The sequence below is a fragment of the Talaromyces rugulosus genome, chromosome II, assembly GCF_013368755.1.
Source record: "Talaromyces rugulosus chromosome II, complete sequence".
NCBI classification, from domain to species: Eukaryota; Fungi; Ascomycota; class Eurotiomycetes; order Eurotiales; family Trichocomaceae; genus Talaromyces; species Talaromyces rugulosus.
This window is the reverse complement of record NC_049562.1, coordinates 3,604,945-3,624,138: the sequence shown is the minus strand read 5'-3', so window position 1 is coordinate 3,624,138 and position 19,194 is coordinate 3,604,945. Positions and strand designations below refer to the sequence as shown.

General features: G+C 49.6%; 5 protein-coding genes across 5 annotated transcripts; 2 read left to right on the top strand and 3 right to left on the bottom strand.

Moving 5' to 3' along the window:
* Window positions 1–53: 53 nt before the first annotated feature.
* On the bottom strand, window positions 54–4,911 carry TRUGW13939_03719 (uncharacterized protein; the record flags this gene model as incomplete). Its single annotated transcript, XM_035486899.1, has 3 exons — window positions 54–178; window positions 243–570; window positions 1,132–4,911. 3 exons carry the CDS (start codon window positions 4,909–4,911, stop codon window positions 54–56), a joined length of 4,233 nt encoding a protein of 1,410 aa, XP_035342792.1.
* A 1,888-nt stretch (window positions 4,912–6,799) lies between these two features.
* On the top strand, window positions 6,800–7,860 carry TRUGW13939_03718 (uncharacterized protein; the record flags this gene model as incomplete). The annotated part of the gene is made up of 3 exons (XM_035486898.1): window positions 6,800–6,889; window positions 6,957–7,404; window positions 7,460–7,860. 3 exons carry the CDS (start codon window positions 6,800–6,802, stop codon window positions 7,858–7,860), a joined length of 939 nt encoding a protein of 312 aa, XP_035342791.1.
* Window positions 7,861–7,866: 6 nt separating this feature from the next.
* TRUGW13939_03717 (uncharacterized protein) lies at window positions 7,867–8,647 on the bottom strand (the record flags this gene model as incomplete). The annotated part of the gene is made up of 2 exons (XM_035486897.1): window positions 7,867–8,481; window positions 8,555–8,647. The coding sequence occupies 2 exons, from the start codon at window positions 8,645–8,647 to the stop codon at window positions 7,867–7,869; spliced, it is 708 nt and encodes a 235-aa protein (XP_035342790.1).
* Window positions 8,648–8,871: 224 nt separating this feature from the next.
* Window positions 8,872–12,298, top strand: TRUGW13939_03716 (uncharacterized protein; the record flags this gene model as incomplete). The annotated part of the gene is made up of 4 exons (XM_035486896.1): window positions 8,872–8,994; window positions 9,103–9,205; window positions 9,285–9,405; window positions 10,153–12,298. 4 exons carry the CDS (start codon window positions 8,872–8,874, stop codon window positions 12,296–12,298), a joined length of 2,493 nt encoding a protein of 830 aa, XP_035342789.1.
* A 2,051-nt stretch (window positions 12,299–14,349) lies between these two features.
* TRUGW13939_03715 (uncharacterized protein) lies at window positions 14,350–18,977 on the bottom strand (the record flags this gene model as incomplete). Its single annotated transcript, XM_035486895.1, has 4 exons — window positions 14,350–17,857; window positions 17,915–18,197; window positions 18,254–18,650; window positions 18,726–18,977. 4 exons carry the CDS (start codon window positions 18,975–18,977, stop codon window positions 14,350–14,352), a joined length of 4,440 nt encoding a protein of 1,479 aa, XP_035342788.1.
* Between the last annotated feature and the right edge of the window lie 217 nt (window positions 18,978–19,194).

Genomic DNA, 19,194 nt, shown 5'->3' with positions numbered 1-19,194 from the left:
ATAGGCGGCCAATTATATCAAAACGTCCCAGATACTAGAAAGGAAAACCATTTCTACTGCTCGGTCTGGAAGTAGTTGAGAAGAATGGAGCGCTCCTGGGACTCCTCACCCCAGTCACGGACGACGACGCAAGAGCAGTTGACAACCTTGCGGGCGTTTCCTTCACGGTCAAGCTGGCCTAATAAAAACAATTAGTACACTACCAAAAAAAAGCTCAGGAAACAGGGAGAGGGGGAACGTACAAAGACCAACCCACTCGCCAAGGAGCTTTCCATCGGGAACCTTGATCAGAGGGATCTTGTGCTCGGAGCACAGGGCAACAACAAGCTTCTTGTAGGCCTCTTCCTCGCAACTCTCGTTGAGGACGCACATGTGCGCCTGGCGACGGTCGAGCGCCTTGGAAGCCTCACGCAGACCACGGGCGAGACCGTCGTGGATGAGCGCGATCTTCAAAACACCCTTGAGGGCATCGAGAACCGACATTTGGCCGCCGGAGCCAGCGTCGGCCGAAACTTCGACCTCATCGGCCTCGGCGACGGGGGGGTTGGAAATAGTCTCTTCTCCGTCCGACTAAATATCAATTAATTAGTTGTCTGTAGAGAAGAAAAAAAAGGTTGCTTGTAAAAGAATTAATAAAACGGGGGAAGAAAAGGGCATACCATTGTCGTTTGTGTGGAGTGGTTTTTGTCGGATTATCCTCAAAGAGTTCAGGATGGTGTTGGGGAGAGTATCAAAAAATGCAGAGAATCCCATAGTGGCTTCGTCAATTTCACGCTCGGCTACCCTTAGTGTGCCGAGTGCCCTATCCCGATTCGGACATGCTTACCTAATATTTTTCGACCAATCATGTGCGCAGCCTTGTACATAGCAAAACTTCTTAACTACGTAGTATTAAATAATTATTGCTTCGGTTATCATGTCCATTTCGAGTCTTTACAGTTAATTCCATACAGAACAAACGACATTGATTCTGGACCTCCACAGGGCCCAGAATTCCATGCACATCTCGCAACAGGAGGTATCATAATCATACATGTAAGAACACAGGAGAAAACCAGCCCAACATAACAATGCCGCGTATGAATAAGTAGTCAAAAGACAGTTCAATATACCGGACAAGCAAAATCAAACATATGTACCATGATGCGTGTGTCCATAACCGTTGGTCAGCCCGTTCACCGAACTTGCTGGCTCGGCGGGGAGAAACACGTTCCCGTTCACCTGTGGTCGGGATAAGTGATTCGTTATAAACGAAGGCTCGTGGTCAATGTGCATCTTGAGGAATTCGAGCTCTAGGCCGTTGAGGTGGGGAATATGCGGCACCAAATCCGTAAAATCAGAAAGCTTCACCCAGAAGACGTGCTCCATGTCGAAATATTTTGGTCGCGTTTCCCCGTCTCTCTGAATCACCTGCCCAAATGAGCAGTCGCCAGCGTCGAGGTCTTCAGTTTGAACCAAGATTCTGCGTGTCACTCGCCATAGATTTAGACGCTGTGTGTACGTAGCGTGTCGCTTTTCCCAGCTCGAGTACTGCGATAGTTGTAAATCATTGGTCGCGAGGAGCGGTGCCACCAAAAAGTTAGGAACCCAGAGCTCCTCAGCAACTTCGGATGCACATGAAGGGTCCAGCTGCGTGGTTCTGGCGGTTACGACCGGCATAAATTGTTTCAACCAAGCATGGCTCTTAGCGCGGGGATCGTTTGCCCCCACGAGATTGGCAGCCACCCGGAGCCTACTCGGGAGCGCGTCACGCCGCCGTTGTTCTTGTTCTTCCTGCTCCTTGCGAAGTTTGGCTAGACGTGCCCGCTCCTGCTCGGCTCTTCGTTGACGGTCCTCCTCAGCCTGTTTGATGCGGCGCTGTTCGGCTTCTTTCCTTTTTCTTTCTTCCTCTTCCACCTTTTCACGAGCTATCCTGGCTTGTTCGGCTGCCTTGCGGTTTTCTTCCTCTTCCTTGGCAACCCGCTCGTTCTCGATATCTGCAGAAGATCTCTTCCCCTCTTCTTCCTGCGTCATCTGAGTGTCAGGATCTTGTTCTGAAGCTTCCTTTGCGTTTAGCGACGAGCCTTTCTCCTTCGAGTGTGAATCGACCATTGGTATACGATCGAGAGTCTGGGAATCCTGTTTCTTCTGTTCCTTTTTGACTGGGACAGGGGTATCGGCGGGCCTTGAGCTACGTTTTTCGGGGGGGGTGTCTTTTTGGATTCGGTCTGTCTCTGAGTGAGGGGGGCGTTGGTCTTTCTTGCTGGAAATGCTCTCGAGGGATTTTTTCTGGATGCCGTTGGCAAGCTTATGAGAACTCTCTTCTGACTGCAGGCGACGCTTCTTTTTCTGGTACTCCTCCGAGTCTTTCCCATTTTCTGGTCCCTGAGAATGCGATCGTTCTGGTGAAAGGCTGTTTCGGGTTCTTTTAAGCTTGATTTTCGAACTTTCTTTTTCTTTCGCGTCATTTGTCTCCTTCGCCGCACTGCCATGGGCTTTCAAGAACTCTTCACGCCCAGACAAAGAATCGGTAGACATCAAACTAGGCCGCCTTTTGTCTCGATCTTGGGGAGGGCGTCCGGCTATGAGTCGTCGACGCTTTGGAACTTCCTCGCTACGGTTGACCGAAGAAGCGTCGCTTTTCCGCCTTTCAGAAATGTTTCTCTTCGACTTTGGGTGATCCGGATCGGCAGAATGCTCGCTGCGAGGATCCTCGCGGGCAACGGCTTTTGGTCGTGAAGTACCATTGACCTTCTCTTTGGTGTGCGAAGAGGAATCTTTCGTCTTGCTAATCTCCTTGGCAATAACATCCCCATGGCGTGACAAGTTGGGGCTACGAACAGGCCGACGCGGCGCAGCAACGGGCGAGGATGAGTCTCGTCGCGATTTTCTGACAGTATCTTTCTCTTGTTCACGCGATCTCTTGGGTGACTTGGTTTCGGTCTTCCGCAATTTCTTTGCGCTCTTGGATTTCTCGTACGCCTTGTTCAGAATGGCAGCTTCCTCTTCCCAATTCTCACCTTTCCGATCTGCCGCAAGTTCGTGATAGGCAGATCCACGATACAGGCGTCGAGTTGGGTTAAAACCGCGTTGGTCCAAAAGCAGGCGGATGATTGCAAGGTTGCCTCGTCCGATGGCTGCAAGCATTGGCGTGTTGTATCCAGGCCGGCAGTTGGGATTTTGCACTGGTTCAGGATCGGGGTTTGCATCGCCCATACCGAGCAACAAAGACATGACATCCTCATGTCCACCTTTGGCGGCGGCTATCAACGATTCCGAGTCGGCTTTTTGAATGACGTTTAAAACATTCGCAACACCAGCCATGTCACCTTTGGCGGCAAAATTGCACAGGTTCTCCTGGGTTGGTTTGGTCCATAAAAGATCATTACGCGTAGCTTCACTCCGGACAGTCTTGCGCCTGGTGGCGGTACTTGCACCGGGAGGCGGGCTCATCATTGAATGTGCAGGCGGTGAATCCCGGGGACTCGTTGCTGAGATGGCTCGGGGAACAGAGCCCTTGGTAGAGCTGGAGCGAACTCCGTTGTCTTCGGACGGTCTTTTGCGAGACGGGTTCGCTTTGGCCTGGGATATGATCTTTCGGATTTCATCGTATCCTTCGGTGTCGGATGGAATCAAGTCGTAAGGCTCGTCACCTTCCGCATTTACGGTTCGAGGATTAGCACCAGCATCAAGCAACAACTTAATGACCTCGAGATGACCATTTTCAACGGCGTCGATGAGGGGCGTGTCCTTGTCGATATTTTTTGTGTCGATCTCACACCCAGCTCCCAACAGAAACTTCACAATCGGAGCACAGCCTTCCAAAGACGCAATCTGTAAAGGGGTATTTCCGGCGTTGTCAGGAACATTCAAGTCCTCTGGGCGCTCTGCATGTCTTGCTACTGCGGCGTCGAATTCGTTAGCAGCACAGGCCCGGGCGAGTCGGGTACGTCCATTTTGATCTCTCTGTTTCTTGTGGTTTGCTACCTTTCCAGACAGTGCAGCAGAGCCATCAGTGGACGTCAACCTTCTGGAATGCGAAGAGGGCACGGGCGAGGCACCGGAAGAGGATGATGACACAGATTGACGATCCTCGGAACTTTGGCGACTGCGGTTCGTTAACAAGGTTGACGGCAACTTTCGCTTACGGTGCAGGGTTTCGACGAGGCCTTGTTGCGGGCCTGAGGCGGCTCTTTTGTGAGAACGAAATGGTGGCGATAAAGAGCGATCTTTCGATCGGGAGCTTGGGGTAGGTTGTGTCTTTTCTCGTCGTTGGCGGTCGCGCGTCGTTGAGTGCGAGTTCTGACGACTCCGGGGTGGGGGCTCGTTATCGGTAAGTTCGCCTTCAATGACACTCTCGCTGAAACTTCGCTTGCGGGCAGATAGAATTCCATTGACAGGCAGCTCCGCTGTGGTGGAGGTGGCCGAGTCGCGCCGAGTCAAAACAGGTTGTACGTCTGTGATTTCTTTTTTCACAACCGGTGGCAGTGAAGGCGGTCTGGAGAGAGAAGGAGGACTCGACTTGGGCACGGGCTGGCCGTCATCGGGAGAGTCGTCCTGCGACGAGCGCTTACGCTTTTTCACACTGGGAGAAGTCTCCCTCTCGACGGGGGGATTCGGCTGATCATTCTCATTCTTGTCCACATCGTTCCGCGGGAAATGCTGGATGTGTTTCCTCCGCTTCTCGGGTGACAGGGACTCGCGGCCCGACTGAATGATAGTCTCAGCTTCCGAGTCAGCCTTGGTGCTTAGAACGTCGTCTTGGTTAGCATCATGTTGTTGTTCTCTGTCGACCTTGGCACGCGATGGCTCCGAGGGCGGGGGGATCAAGGGAGGCGAATGCAGTTTCGTGGACTGCTCTTGGGCCGGGCGAGGATCCTCCACACCAAGGGCATCTAGCGACGACGGGGGAGCGACATCCGCATCAGTCATAGCGATAAAATGCGGCTGCACTGGTATGAACTCGTCATGTTGGGCTGCCGTGGCGGCGATGGAAGGAGAGCAGTCGAGGCCGACACGATATCAGGCCCACGAACGAATAGTCAGTATTTCGATTTTTGGATTTTTCGAGGTCGTCCCAAGCAGAGGCGGTGGCTGGCAGGGTGCGATGGGTAGTGGCGCGCAGCAGGATATGGAGTAATAGTCCAATGCTTAGATGGTTGTCGTGGTTATTGGCGTTGTGGAGGGTGTTGTGGTGGTTGGTGTTGTTGGGGTGAAGAGAGAAAGCGGCAGGGAAGAAGGCAGGAGGCGAGAGGGAAAGAAGAGGAGACGACGGCGCGCGAGAGAAGTCGAGGTGGAGTCGCGGCCGGTCGCAAGATCGGCTGCTCTTGTTACTTACTTGGCCTGGGCTAATTCGCAGCCACGCCGGGGCCGACTGCTGGTTGTCCAATGGCTTATTTTGCCTTTTTTTTTTTTTTTTTTTTTTAAATTTTGGCTTTTTTATTTCTATTATTATTGTTGTTGTTGTTGTTTGTTTTCGCGGATTGCGACGACGGGCTATCAAGAATGGCGTGCTGGTGGTGTGTTCATTTCATCTCTGCTAAGCATGCCCGGCGGCTCAGCACAGCTCGCGATTAGCCACACAGGCAGGAAACAGGCTCATAAGTAGGTGGATTAGTAGTATTATTACAAGTCGCATATTCTCGTCACACAGCATGCGCACACGATGGCGGGAAAAAAACGCAAGAGAGAGAAAAAACGAGAAAAATTTTCCATCCGTCTTGTTCTCAGCTAGTGAGGTTCCATTCCTCTTTTTTGTGTCCCGCCACCATGCTGCTGAGTGGCCAATCTTGCAGCAACAGCGGTTTTTTTCTCTGTCGGCCGGTCGGAAAGAGAGAGGAAAGAGAAAAAGGAACAGAAAAGGAATGTGCGATGAAATTTCAAACGTTCGAGACAGGCTTGGACCGTATCGTATCCGGAAATGTGGCTCTGGGGCTGGGACGACTCTTTGCAGCAGCACAACGCCGTGCCGGTCGCCATCGCACAATCATAACAAATCGATAAAAGATAGGAGGCAAAGCTACGCTGACACAGCTGTCCAACCAGCTTGGGGCGCTGACGCTGGCGCTCTCCACCGCAGAGTCTGGTTGCGCGACGATCCACGCCGCCGCTTTCGTACACTCTGGCAGTGACTATTGGATGCCAAACCTTAGCTGTTGCAGTGCACGATGTCGGATGCAGTCTGCTCCCGGACCGCGATGGTCACACCAGCTGGCAGCGACAGCAGCTTTGCAGGGGGAGGACGCTCGGAGGTGATTCGCTTCTTTTCTTGACTTGACTTGGCTCGACTTGGTTCAGTCGCCGCGATCGTCGCCGAGAGCAGTTGTCCTATACTAACTGTATTGGGCCTAGTGCAGTAACCAGAAATTGCTGGGAAGTTGGCTACTGCTAAGTAACTAGACAGCTTGGCTAACGTAGCTATCGTACAGAGATATAAATATATTACTATTATTATTCTTACACAAAGAAAGCATGCCCTTATCGCCGACTGCCGGGTGGCCATGAGCTTGCTACCAGTCTCATCTGCAAACTGCACGTGCCTGTTGTTTACCTCGCTGGACATTAACAAACGTAGTTACTCAATCCTAGAGAATAAGCGACAGTTTAATGATGATGAATATGAACCATAATAATAATAACAATCACATGAATATCCATATTGAATAGCAATCACGTGCTGTATTACTTGGGGAAGTGGGAACTTGTAGTATAGATGTAGCCGCCGAGCTAGTCCAACCAAGGAACCAGTGCCATCATCTCTCCTACCTCTCCTCTCCTTGTCTTCAGCACCTTCGCCAACGACCCCGCCCACGATCCAGACATGGCGGCCAACGATCTCTCTCTGGAGACGCTCCTGGGCATAGACATTGTCGACGCCATTCGCATGTGCTTTGTCTTCGCTGCGTGTACGGTGCGCAACTCTCTCGGTTCATTTGGTAGCCTGCCTGCATATTGACAAGCCTCACTCATGTCGACAGACTCTCGTATTCCATTCTCTTCCCGTTTTGAACAACCGCTTCGTCAACTATGGTCCTCGAGCCTTGCCTCCTTCTCAGCAAAAAGACAAGCCCGCAACAGCCTCGTTCCTGGATTATTTGGCAACATGGAGAGTGCCGCACCGATACTTTGCCCATTACTACATCGTTTCCCTGATCTCGTCGGCGTTTTGGGCAAGCCAGCTTCTGGCCAACGGCCCTGTTTTTCAGTTCTTTGTATCAAATACAAGCGATGAGCACTTGCACAAGTCAATGACTGTACATCGGGTGTTACTATGTTCAGTGTTGATCGCTATCCAGGGTGGCCGCAGGCTGTACGAGAGCATGGTCTATTCGAAACCGTCTTCGTCTACTATGTGGGTGGTGCACTGGTTCGTCGGCCTGTTTTTCTACGTGGGAATTACAGTGGCAGTATGGGTTGAAGGCTCCGGTATGTGAAATTTGTTTGTCACGTCAATTCTCTGCTAAGACTAACTATCATACAGGTGCAATTACATCCAAAACGCTTACCCTCGACGACTTCCGAATCAGCGTCGCCCCGTCTCTGAAAACGATATTCTTTTTCCCGCTGTTCTTGATGGCTTCGGGCATGCAGCACGATTGTCACCATTACCTAGCATCGTTGAAGGAATACACCGTCCCCGTTCATCCCCTCTTCTTTAGAATAGTATCTCCACACTACACGGCAGAGTGTGTGATCTATCTTACACTCGCGATCCTCGCGGCTCCAGAAGGGGAACTTGTGAACAAGACAGTCCTTTGTGGCCTGTTCTACGTTGTTGTCAACCTAGGTGTCACCGCGCGGAACAGCAGATTGTGGTACCAGACAAAATTCGGCGAGGACAGCGTGCGTGGGAAATGGACATTCCTGCCGGGGCTGTACTGAGAAGCCTCACCGCCCCGTAGCCAAGAACTTGACTGAATTTCCTACCTTGGCGACCTTGAGCACGTCGCGGTAGGTCAAACTGACCCTCGTCTGTCGTTCGTAGGACGAGTTACGGTACGGCTGCGTATCTCCCAGCATTTCCCAGTTGGCGATACTGTCAACCCCCAAGTCCTCGTCCGTCAGTCGTTCTGCGATTCCATGTAGATACTGCGTATACAGCTCATTGGTCGTGATCAACAGACTCCGAGGTTCCTGTAGGATCCGGAATGCCGGATTCCTGTTTACCTTCTCATCATTATCAGGACCCTTCTCGTAGAGATCCAAGACAATCGGTGCCCCCAAACTGACCGTCGCCACGAGCGGGTAGTAAGCCGATCCGTCTTCATGCGGCATTATCCCTTGCCCTGGCCGATACTCGTTGATGAGGACATGGTTTGGCGTTTGATGCGGCGAGCCTGCGAAACAACCCAGGGTGTCCAGTCGTGGAGAGACAATTGACTCATGAAGCCATGCAGGCAACGACGCAGCCAGCAGTGTGTTGGTTTTGGTCAGCGTTGATGGCCACGTCTGCAGTCGCCGATGGGACAACTGAGTCCAGCGCGGCAGAGGGACAGAATTTATCTGTAGTCAATTGTTAACAAACGCTCAAGATAACAAGTGGTTTGAAAGAACGCGCCTTTTGCAGTAGCTTCACCTCCTCTTCTAATGTAACGAAGTCAGGTATGTAATATGCAGTGTCTGGCAGCCTCGCGATTCTCGCTGCTTCCAGATCAGAGCTTGTCGCCATGGATACATTTCTCTTTTACGTGGTATTTGCTGTATAGGTGTGGTTGGAAGCGGGGGATGTTCACAAACGACAGGACAAAAATGGTCGTCAGTGAAGTCGAATGCCTCAGGCACCAAACAGTGAACAATGTGCCCCACAGTCCTATCGTCCCCGCCAACACTTGTCTTTGTTCAGTACCGACTAGAGAAGCACATCTTTAAAATACACACTTCTAGTCATTCCCGATGGCCAAAAAAGACGCCAAGGGAGGAAAGGGGAAAGCGAAGGATACCTCGGACGCCGATGACAAGGGCAAAGGAGGCAAAGGCTTGAAGGCTGCCACCTCGATCAATGTCCGACACATTCTAGTGAGTATTACTTTTTTGAGCAAGTCTTGTAATACACGTTATGGATATTATCGATATCTGCTGTGTTACCTTCTTTTTTTTCAAGTATACCTCTAACACGTCCATCAGTGTGAAAAACATTCCAAAAAAGAAGAAGCCCTAGAAAAGCTCCGCAATGGGTCCAAGTTTGACGAAGTAGCTCGAGAGCTCTCGGAAGACAAGGCTAGACAAGGTAAACCATCTTACTTTTTTTTCAAAAATTTCCTTGCAACTAAAACACTCGTTCTTGCTGACATGGGCTGGCTTCGTAGGAGGATCGCTAGGCTGGAAGGTTCGAGGCAGTCTGCACGGTGACTTTGAAAAGGTGGCATATGATCTCGAGCCTAGTACGACGGCGAGTCCAAATTACGCTGAGGTCAAGACTAGTTTTGGGTATCATATAATCATGGTGGAGGGCAGAAAGTAGCCAGTCGTTGAGATGATCGTTTGCAAACCCCGTTGTCAGTACTTAACTGTTGTTTTATACATATTTAAAATCGAAAATCGATGCCTCTGGGGAAGCCAATATATCGATTGATAGATATGTTCCGTAAATCTAACAATATTTGGCACTGTGAGATATGTATGTTTCAGCTTTAAATATGAGCTCTGAACTGCGTGATTGTGCAGCTTCAATGTTGAAATAACTTTGTGATTCAACATGCTGCATGTTATGGATGATAGTGCACAAAGTTGCAGTCTGGACCGTCATGAAACAGCAGGGCTGCCCGCCTGGCAGAAAAAGAGCTGGATGAGATGATGCTGCGCGCTGATGGGAGGATGGAGGAGCTCCTTCCCTTTTTTCTTTCTTTCTTTTCTTCCCTCTCTCCCTCTCCTGCTAACCTACTCGCCAAAAGACTTTGCATGCCTCGCATCTTGAGCCCAATCTCCTTCGCACAAAGCGACATTCAAATGCAGTAGCAGTCACCTGTACGTCTGGATTTCTGCTAATTTTTATCTGCTTAGGGGGGAGGTTCCTCTGGAGCTGAGTGGCGCGCTTGCATCTATTCTCACCTCTCATCTCAAGTCTCCCGTCCAAGAAAATCTGATATTTTTACCTTTATTCTTCCAATTTAATTCAAGTGAGTTTCCAAGCCTTAGAGAATTAACCGCATCAAACTAATCGGTCCTACTACACAGCATGTCATCCAACATGGCTCTGCTGGGGCCCTCCCTGACCTCACAGGCCAGGGCAGCCGAATTGAACGCTGCAAACGCGGCGCGAGCGAGAATCATGAGCGGCGAACTGAGTGATATGAGCGAATTGCCGTCTGCCCAGCCAGTCTCCCTTGGCGATTTTACAATACGCAGCCAGACAAACAACAAGGGCTCCAAGTCTTGGAAGCCCTTTCCCCAGGAGGACAGAGCGAATGAGCAAGCTTCTGGAACTGGAGAGGCCTTCAGACGCCCTCATCGCCCTGTTGATCGTTACTTTCCGCCAAATGCTTCCCCAAGCCCTGCATATCACCAGACGCAGCTCAGGAGCCCGTCTCTTCCTTATTATGGTCATGGCGCTGCCTCATATCAAATTCCAGACTATCAGTATCCAATGTATCAGGGAATGAATTACTACCAGCAAATGTATCCTGGCCAGATGGGCTACTACCCCATGATGCCTGCAATGCCTACCAACTATCCAATGATGCGAAGTCCTTCACCTGGAAAGAGCCTAAACAGGAGACGACAAAACAGATCAAGAAATCGCTTTGCGCTGCATGATATGAGTCCCACCAAGCAGCAAGAGAAAACAATGTGCTCAAAATTAGCTGAATATGAAGTTGACAAGAAACAAGGCAACGAGCAGCAAATCAAGGAGTACAATTTGCCATACTCTGGTTCCGACACACCCTTGAAAAGAATCGCACTCGAGTGTAAGGAGTTGAGTCACCCAAAATCTGAAGAGGATTCCCATGATTTGGTTCAAGATACTCAACAATTTCAGCATCAAGATCCACCATCTACCCCTGAGCAAGTGATATGCCGTCCCGAGCAAGAGATTTCAGTCAAGGATCAGCCTCAGACACCTCGACACGATCAAGCCCCAGACTCCCCTCAGATGGACTTTCTAGGATCTGACAATGCAGAAGAAAAATTTTACAGTCCATCTCAGCCGTTGTCTCAGAGTCCTAGCTCTCATCTGGAATTTTCGCCTCAATCTATCCTGCATACTAATTCGCCTAAACTTGCAGCACCGCCGCCAAAATTTTCATTGGCCGACGCAAATATTTCATCTGAAAGAACTTCTGAAGAGCATCATTCTCTTTCTAAAGCTCGCGATGGAAATTCTTCAATGACAATAGCTAGACCTGGGCATATCGGACCACCTAGTATAGGGGATGATAGTCGGGAAATGAGGAAATTTTCGCTAGATGATACAGAAATTCATGACGAAAGTGCCGAACTTAACTCGTTCTTAAATGGTGTTCCAAAGACCTCCTCTCGCCCCGAAAGAGACATTTTTGATCTCGAAGACCCCTTCGCACCGGAACCGAATGATGGCGTTCCTAGTCAACCACGATCGCCATCTCACCAGCGTGATCGCTCTTCTGTCAAACCGTATGCACCACTGGTAAACAAATACGAGAAAGACATCTTTGCTTCCGAAGAGAGCCGCGAGAAAGAACTAGCCAATATTTCCACCGAGGCAACATGGAAAGATTTTCAGCAGGGACCGAAAAGGATCAGAGTGCCAGGGTCTAGACTCGCTCAACTTTTTGAGAACATTCTATTGACAGAGAGAAAAGATGTCAAAGGTGAAATCTCAAAAAGGTCACGCCCTCCCCCGGGTCTTGATTTCTCCGGCTTTGGTCCGCCGGCTCCATGGATTTCCAGTGCATCCCATACCGGGGTTTACTACGAAAGAGTGTTAGAAGCCGAGGACTGGTTTCATCAGGGCAATAATCTACAAGATGATTTACCTCCTGAGTTTGGACAAAGACTTAGTCATGAGTTGGACAAGGTATTGAATGTCAACAACGAGGAAGCAGGGGCAGTGCAGGCTTGCGATATGTTTAAAAGAGTCATGGGAAACTTGTACTCTTACTCGCGCACATACAAGAGTGGAAAACAGACCTGCAAAAGCCTCGGCTTTGCTGACCTGGACCCTGTCAGTGACTCGTGCTGTGAACCACGATATGGTGGCCGGCGCAGCTTTTTCGACAATGACCCGTGTGCTCGGCAATGGCGATTGCAGACGACACGTTTTGCGTCGGATTTCATGCTCAGTGTGCAACGTCAATCTACTCTGACTCGTGATCACAGTAGCTCTAGTGATTCTCTGTCTTGAGACGAAATATTCACCAGTAAAACAAAGAGGGGGAGCCATTGGCAGCAGGAATATCCTGTGGAAAATTCGGTTTCTTCGTTTCTTCGAGAATGAATCTGCTCAAAAATCATGTTATCGCGCTCTTGACACCGGAAAAAAGTTATTACTTCAATGTTGCTACGTAGTTCATTATTATCATTCGGATAAATAGCTTTACTTCATACTGTCTTTTCTCTAATGATAATTCTTATTTTTATTTTCCGATCGAACTCTTCTGAATAGTGACAATCCAATGCTGCTAATATCTGGCTTTTCGGGAAAGAAATCCTAATGTTGTTATAAATTTCCGTTTTTGGATGTTGACACTAGAATGCGGATACAATATCCGCTGGATGTAGCAATAACTAGGGGCTATGCTCTCTCATTTATAAACATGTACCTAGTAATTAGGATTTTATATGACGTCGGCATGGAAGAAGATCTCTGAATAGGCACCATGAGCTTCTGCATGAGAAGTATGAGTTAGAAGAAAAGGCAGCAGGGTCTGGTCTCTCTTCTGTCTCTCTTTCTCTTTTTTCCCTACCCATGCTCTTTACTTCTCTTCTCTGCTTAAGATAAAATGCACATCGATACCTCGCCGCTGACCGTTAATTACCTGACTGGTTACTTCAGAATTATCCGGACACACCAGTTGCCGATTGAAAACCTTGGTACCTTGGTAAGCTCCGACTTCGGTTGCTACCTATCCAGATTCCAAAGATCGTACAAAAAGGGGGTCGGTCCACGATGTTTGAGAAAAAATAAATAAATCGAAAACACCATTTCTGGAGTGTAGCAAAATTAGCCATGGCAAGAAATTCCTGACTATCGACGATTTACTTGAGAATCCAATCTCGTCAATAATACAAACATGAACATTGGATAAACAAAAGATACCGATTGAAATTTTATATTGAACATTTCCTTGAACGGGTGGTCTATATTTCTGAAGACATTGGTCAATTGCTAGCCCTCAAAAAGAACCAAAAGACCGACAAAAGCTCACAGAAGCTGAACAAACAAACATGGAATTTGTTATTTGTCAAAAGTAGCTTAGGGAAATAAACACGGTATTTCTACAACTATTTACAAAGTCCATTCTTGCTTTTGATGTGTATTGCACCTTATTGGCTTAAAAGGTTCCTGCACTCAAAGATGAGACCAAACAAAGTTATTTATTATATTGCTTTAAGACATCGGGTATCTTTAAAAATAGAATACAGTTTTGAATTGAATAGCCCCAAAAGGGCTCAAAATGGTGTTTTAACGGTCCGAGCCACTACCAAGTTCCCGTATTGTTGACTTAACATCTGCAAAATTACAGCAAATTTTCTTGCATATCTCTATAGCTTGAGAATCTCTGATGATAATAGACCACCTCGGGTGATAAAAAAATGTACCAATTCAATAGTAACTATATGCTAGGTGGTATTGAAGCGGAGAAGAGAAGGAAAAAAACAAACCAGAATAGACCAAACAAGAATACGAAAAAGGGAAACAGAAAAAGAAAACATATTGTGCCAGCATCAATTAATTTAAAAAGAAAAAAAAAGATCTCCAGGTCCACCCCAATAATCGAGAACCATTTTCAGGCATGATTTTGAATGGATGAGATGGGAAGATGTTGCGAAAATAATACAAACCTTTTTTTTTTTCGTGCAGCGCACACAACATCGCGAGCAAAAAGAGATTCAAACAGACTTCGATGCAGGCAGCGTTTCACATCATATTCATCAGGCGCTCAAAGACTGATATCGAGATATCGTTGCGAAAATGGCAATACCAAAATGAAACGCATGTAGACAAAGCAAGGGTTAACAAGAGCAGAAACGGGAGAAAACAACGCAATATCGTGTGCGTAGAGATGAATACAAATAGATATCATATCGTCGGAACATGGTATCTGTCTTTACATCCGACGAATAACTCATGCCCAGAAAAATGTTCGTCAAAGGGTATAGAAGTACAAGCCAAACCAGTATGGCAAACTCAAAAGGTAGAAGAGACCCATTCTATATCTTCTGGGGAGGATCTCAGATCATGTTGCTGCCAGACTCGGCTCTGTCGGCATTGAGACTGCTGTTGCGAATCTCTTCTTCCTCCAGCCGACGTCTCCAGTTGGTCACGCTTTCGCTCAAGTCGGTTCCATCATGCGTTTCCTTAGTTGGGGTCTGGTCGAGATCGAAAGTGGAGCTCAATCGATGGTTATTACGATTGTTGCTCTCCCAATGGTTGCGGAGAGCATCTAGCTCACTGGCAAGCGAATCTAAGGCCATCGAACTCCGATTGTTTAGAAACGAGTCGTCACGGGAGATGTTGCTGTCGCCTCGCGGACGACCGCTGATTGTCGCTGTAGATGCAGTACTGTGACTTCGAGAAATCGGGTTGAGGTTTTGGCCATGTTGTGATTGACGTCGATGGTTATCGACTGAAGTGACCATCTGGTCGAGAAGCATTGAGACCTTCTGTTCGGCATGCACAGCCCGAGACTCCAAAAGAGAATTTTCTTGCTTCAGCTGCTCGAGTTCTCCACGAGTTCTTTCTGCTGCGGCAATGAGTTCTCGCTTGGCCTCTTCGTGTGCAGATTGGGAACTATCACGTGAGGTCTCGGCTGCACTAAGATCTTCTTTCAGCTGAGAAATTTGGCTTTCGAGGCTGGCGATTGAGGAACTCATATTGCTCTCAAGGTCAGAAAGTGACTTCTGCAGCTCATCACGTTCGCTTTCCCACTCGGCAGAGGACTTAGAGCCGGCAGACTGCTCAAGAGCCTTTTGCGCGGTCTCCAGTTCACCTTGTAGCTTGTTGGTGTAGACACGGTACTTGTCTACTTCATCCTTCATTCGTTTCAGCATCTTCTCCGTTCCCTTTACATAGTGAACAGCCGATTGATAATCGTTCTCAAGCTGCTCCAACTTTTCTCGATACGCACGATCGGCTTCTTGTTCACGCGACTCAAAAGAAACCTTGGTCTCATCGTGGGCCTTCAGGCTGGCCTGAAGTTGCTGTTCTAGTTCACGGAGACGAGTCTGCTCGGGAGTCCCAAAACGCGAGCCTGGTGAGTCCAGTAGTGGTGATCGTCGGGTGTCTGTCGCTTGAACCCCTCTTTCGCCGAGAAGATCTTTGAGAGCTCCGTGTTGAATGGCCAAGGCACTGGTGTCACGCTGCTGGCTTTCAAGTTGTGACTTGAGGTCCTTGTTCTCCGTCGCAGTCGATTGACTGTCTCTGAGAGCAGTCTGAAGTTGCCTGCGAAGTTGAAGGCCTTCACGACTCACTTGCTCCTGGTATGCTTCCAGGCCTGCGATGCGTTCCTCTGCCCTCCTCAACTTTTCGGCAGCGTCATCAGCAGCAGCCTGGTTGACTTTGGCAAGTTCATGAGCTTTATCAAGTTGAGATTGTAGAGACACCACGCGCTGGTCTGTAATTGATCTCATCGAGCTCTCTGAATCAAAGGAAGATGCACGATCAAGGCCAGAAATGAAGGCTAGTTTATGGCTCTCTGCCTCGCGCGCATGAGTCTCTGCTAGCTCCTCGGCATCCTTGAGCCTACGACTGGCCGTCTCCAGTTCTGCGGTTCGTTCTTCGTGATCGGCTCTTAGCTGCAAAAGTTTGCGCTCCAGTCCTTCTCGACGCTCACGCTCTTCTTCAAGATGTCTTTCCATCAAGGAGGCCTTCTCCGCCGAGGCCGAAACAGCCTCACGAAGCGATCCCATATTTCCACCGTGATCCTTGAGGCGTGTTGAGGCCTCCTCCAGCTTTTGAACCAGCTCTTCTTTGTCAAAATTGACTTTGGCGAAATTGGCTTCAGCCTCGGAGCGGAGGGCTGATTCTTCTCTTGCATGGGCTTGGATTTGATGTAGTTCAGCTCGAAGGCTTTCAAGTTCTAGAGAGTGGTTTTGCATCTCCAATTCTGCCAGCCGCTTCCGAGTTGCTTCATTTGTCTCTTCCGCTAGCTCTCTACCTTGTTTTTCTTGCTCTAAATCAATGGTCGTTCCCTCTAGTCTGGCCTTTAGTTCTGCTTGTGAGGCGAGAGCGAGAGCCAATCTTCTGCTTAGATCGGTCATTCGTCCAGATGTGGCTTCATCAGGACTGAGAGATGTTCCCTCGGGTAATGGAGAGCTTCGTTGGCTGCCTCCATGCGCAGCCAGTTTAGCACGCGCATACGCGGCCTCGCTAACAGCCGCATCGCGTTGATGTTCCACTTCAGCTACTCGCTTAGAAGCGATAGCAGCTTGCCGATCGACTGTCGCCTGCATTTTAGCGAGCTCTGCTCTCATTGAAAGGAAGGCCTCGATCAAGGGTCGATCTTCATCTGTGAAGGAATCCGTAGCACGCTCATCAAGCACTGTAGTGCTGGAAGGATTGGGAACGTATCCAGCCTTGCGGGCTAGAGCCAATTCCGATGCATACCAGGCGTTGCGATTTCGTGCCGCTTCGAGCTCCTTGAAGAGGGCTTCTTGATGAGGGGTGAGTTTGGGTGATCGTGGCTCATCGGCAAAAATACGAGAGTTTCTGAAGCTGCGAGCCTCAGTGGAACCATCCGCGCTAGCGTGCTTTCCTAGGACCAATTCATCAGTGCTGTCCATCGAGGCTCGTTGGCGCTGTTTTTGGAGCGACCGCTGCCTAGTTGGGGCACTCATCAGAGGCGTGGCTTCGCCCGCTTCCATAGCCTTTGCAGCCAATTTCGAAGGTGGTTGGGTTGCGTTAGGAGTCCGACGACCTCCAGATACCGGGCTTATCTCCCCGGAAGGCCGGGGAGCGTCCTGGGGCGAATCCTTTAAACTTGGAGATTGCATTTCGTTGGCACGAGTCGTGTCTATCTGTGGGTTCTGTTTTGTAGGCGTCTTACTCCTGAACTGTGAAGTTTGGCCATTGGCTCGCGGAGTGGGGGTCGGTGCCTGACCCGGGGGAGGAGGACCTGGTGCTTGAGCTATCGAAGCTCGTGGCAGTCTTGAACCGGCAGCTGCAGAGCCCTGAGGATAGTCCGATTGCGGTCTTGATGCGGAAACGGGTGTGCTTTCTCGAGAAGGAGGAGCGATCCGGCGAGCTTGGTCAACGGGCGTGCCTTGCCCATCTCGGAGAATGCGATCCACCGGTGTGGCAGACTTATCATTGCTCATTTTTCGACCCTCACCCGCCGCTTTTTCGTCAGTCGGATAGCGAATTTTGGATGTGTCTAGAATGTATGCCATGCTGAGTTCGGCTGCATCTCTCGGCCCCGAGCTCGGTTCACCTGCCAAGATGATGATTTGCTTTCCAAACGCTGTCATACTGTGCCCTGATCTCGGTGAGGGTGCTTGTCCCATATTCTGGAAGTAAAACCACCTCCGAGTCCCAATTCGAAAGGCAGCAATATCTCCGAGATCCAAGCCTTCATCATTGCGACCACCAAATACATACATAGTGTCACCAACCACTGTTGCGGCGTGACCCTCCCGTGGTGAGGGGATGAAACCGTTGCATTCTAATTCGGTCCATTGGTTAGTCCGGGGATCGTATGACCAAACATCATTGAACCAAGTCACTCCGTTCGTGCCACCAAATCTGGAAAGCTATTAGCATGCATGTAAAACGAATAGAGAACAACAGAGTAGTTCTTACAGGTATAGATTGTCATTATAGGTGATGATTGTGTGGTTTGTGCGGGCAAGAGGTATCTGGCCAGCAGGCGGGCCGCCTTCATGTGTGTTCCGGATCAAAAACTCCCACTTGTTCGTAGGGCTTTGTAAGGCATTCAGGTCGAAGGCAGCGAGATCGTTGAAAAAGAACCCTTCAACTTGTCCTCCAAAGACATAGAGTCTCGAGCCAAGGATGTTCAAGGTATGTCCGTATCGACCTGATGGTCTTGTTCCCGGAGGAATGGCACGAGACCATTGTCGAGATGCTAAAAGCTGTGATTAGGGAGAGGCCAAGAAGAATGGGGCGCAAGGAAAGACTTACATGTATTCAGCAGATACAGAGTATCGTCCAGGACATCAGTCTCATCTACCTTGGTATCACCGCCGAAAACTATAAAGGCGTTTCCCACCAAAAGACTGGCGTGACCGACTCGAGGACCCGGGCCTTCCGAAACGGTCGGGATGGGAAAGCATGACAGATTCCCGCCGCTGCTTTCCACCATCCACAAGTCTCCTTTGACGGTTGCACCTTCGACGAGGCCACCCATCATATAGATGTCGCCTTCCTTTGAAGCGACAGCGTTTATAGCAGTCCCATAACGAGGAAACGGGTTGGCTTGAGGCGTAGGAAAGTTCAGACGTCGTCTAGACCAAGGATATTGGGATTGACCTGGGCTACTCGTCGTGGGGGAGCTCTGATTAGTTACCGACTGCGATCTCTGGAAGATGCGAGTCAGTCAAACGTAATAATGGCTTGCCAATGGTGATAGGATTTATTCTTCGTCTGTACGTACCAGTGACTCGGATTCTGCTCGCTGTCGCATTTTGAGCGGATCTGGGCTGCTTGTGCCAGCGACCGAGTTCAACGAATTGGTGAGACTGCCACTGGGCGGCGGAGACTGAATCCTGCTGCCATCTCGCGGTACAGCGCCATTAAGCGCAGCTGGCTTCTCTGGCGCTGTGGCCTCTGAAGTAGGTATGTTCCTGCTCGCGGGAGGCAGGGCGGAGGCAGCCTGGTTCTTTTTGGACTTGAAGAGAAAGGCCATGGTGTGTGTGCAACAGTCGGTGGTCGATTCCCGTTGATTGTCGCAATTGCTCCGGCCGGAGACGTCTCACAAGAGCGTGAGCGTTACTCGAGACCGGACTCCACAACTGGTGCCGGGTCCGTTCAGACTTGACTACCCGAGGACAAATGGTGCAAGAATGTCGGTCACAAAGGGGCCCAGCTCTGCTCGCAGAGGCATCGAATAGCGAAGAATTGGA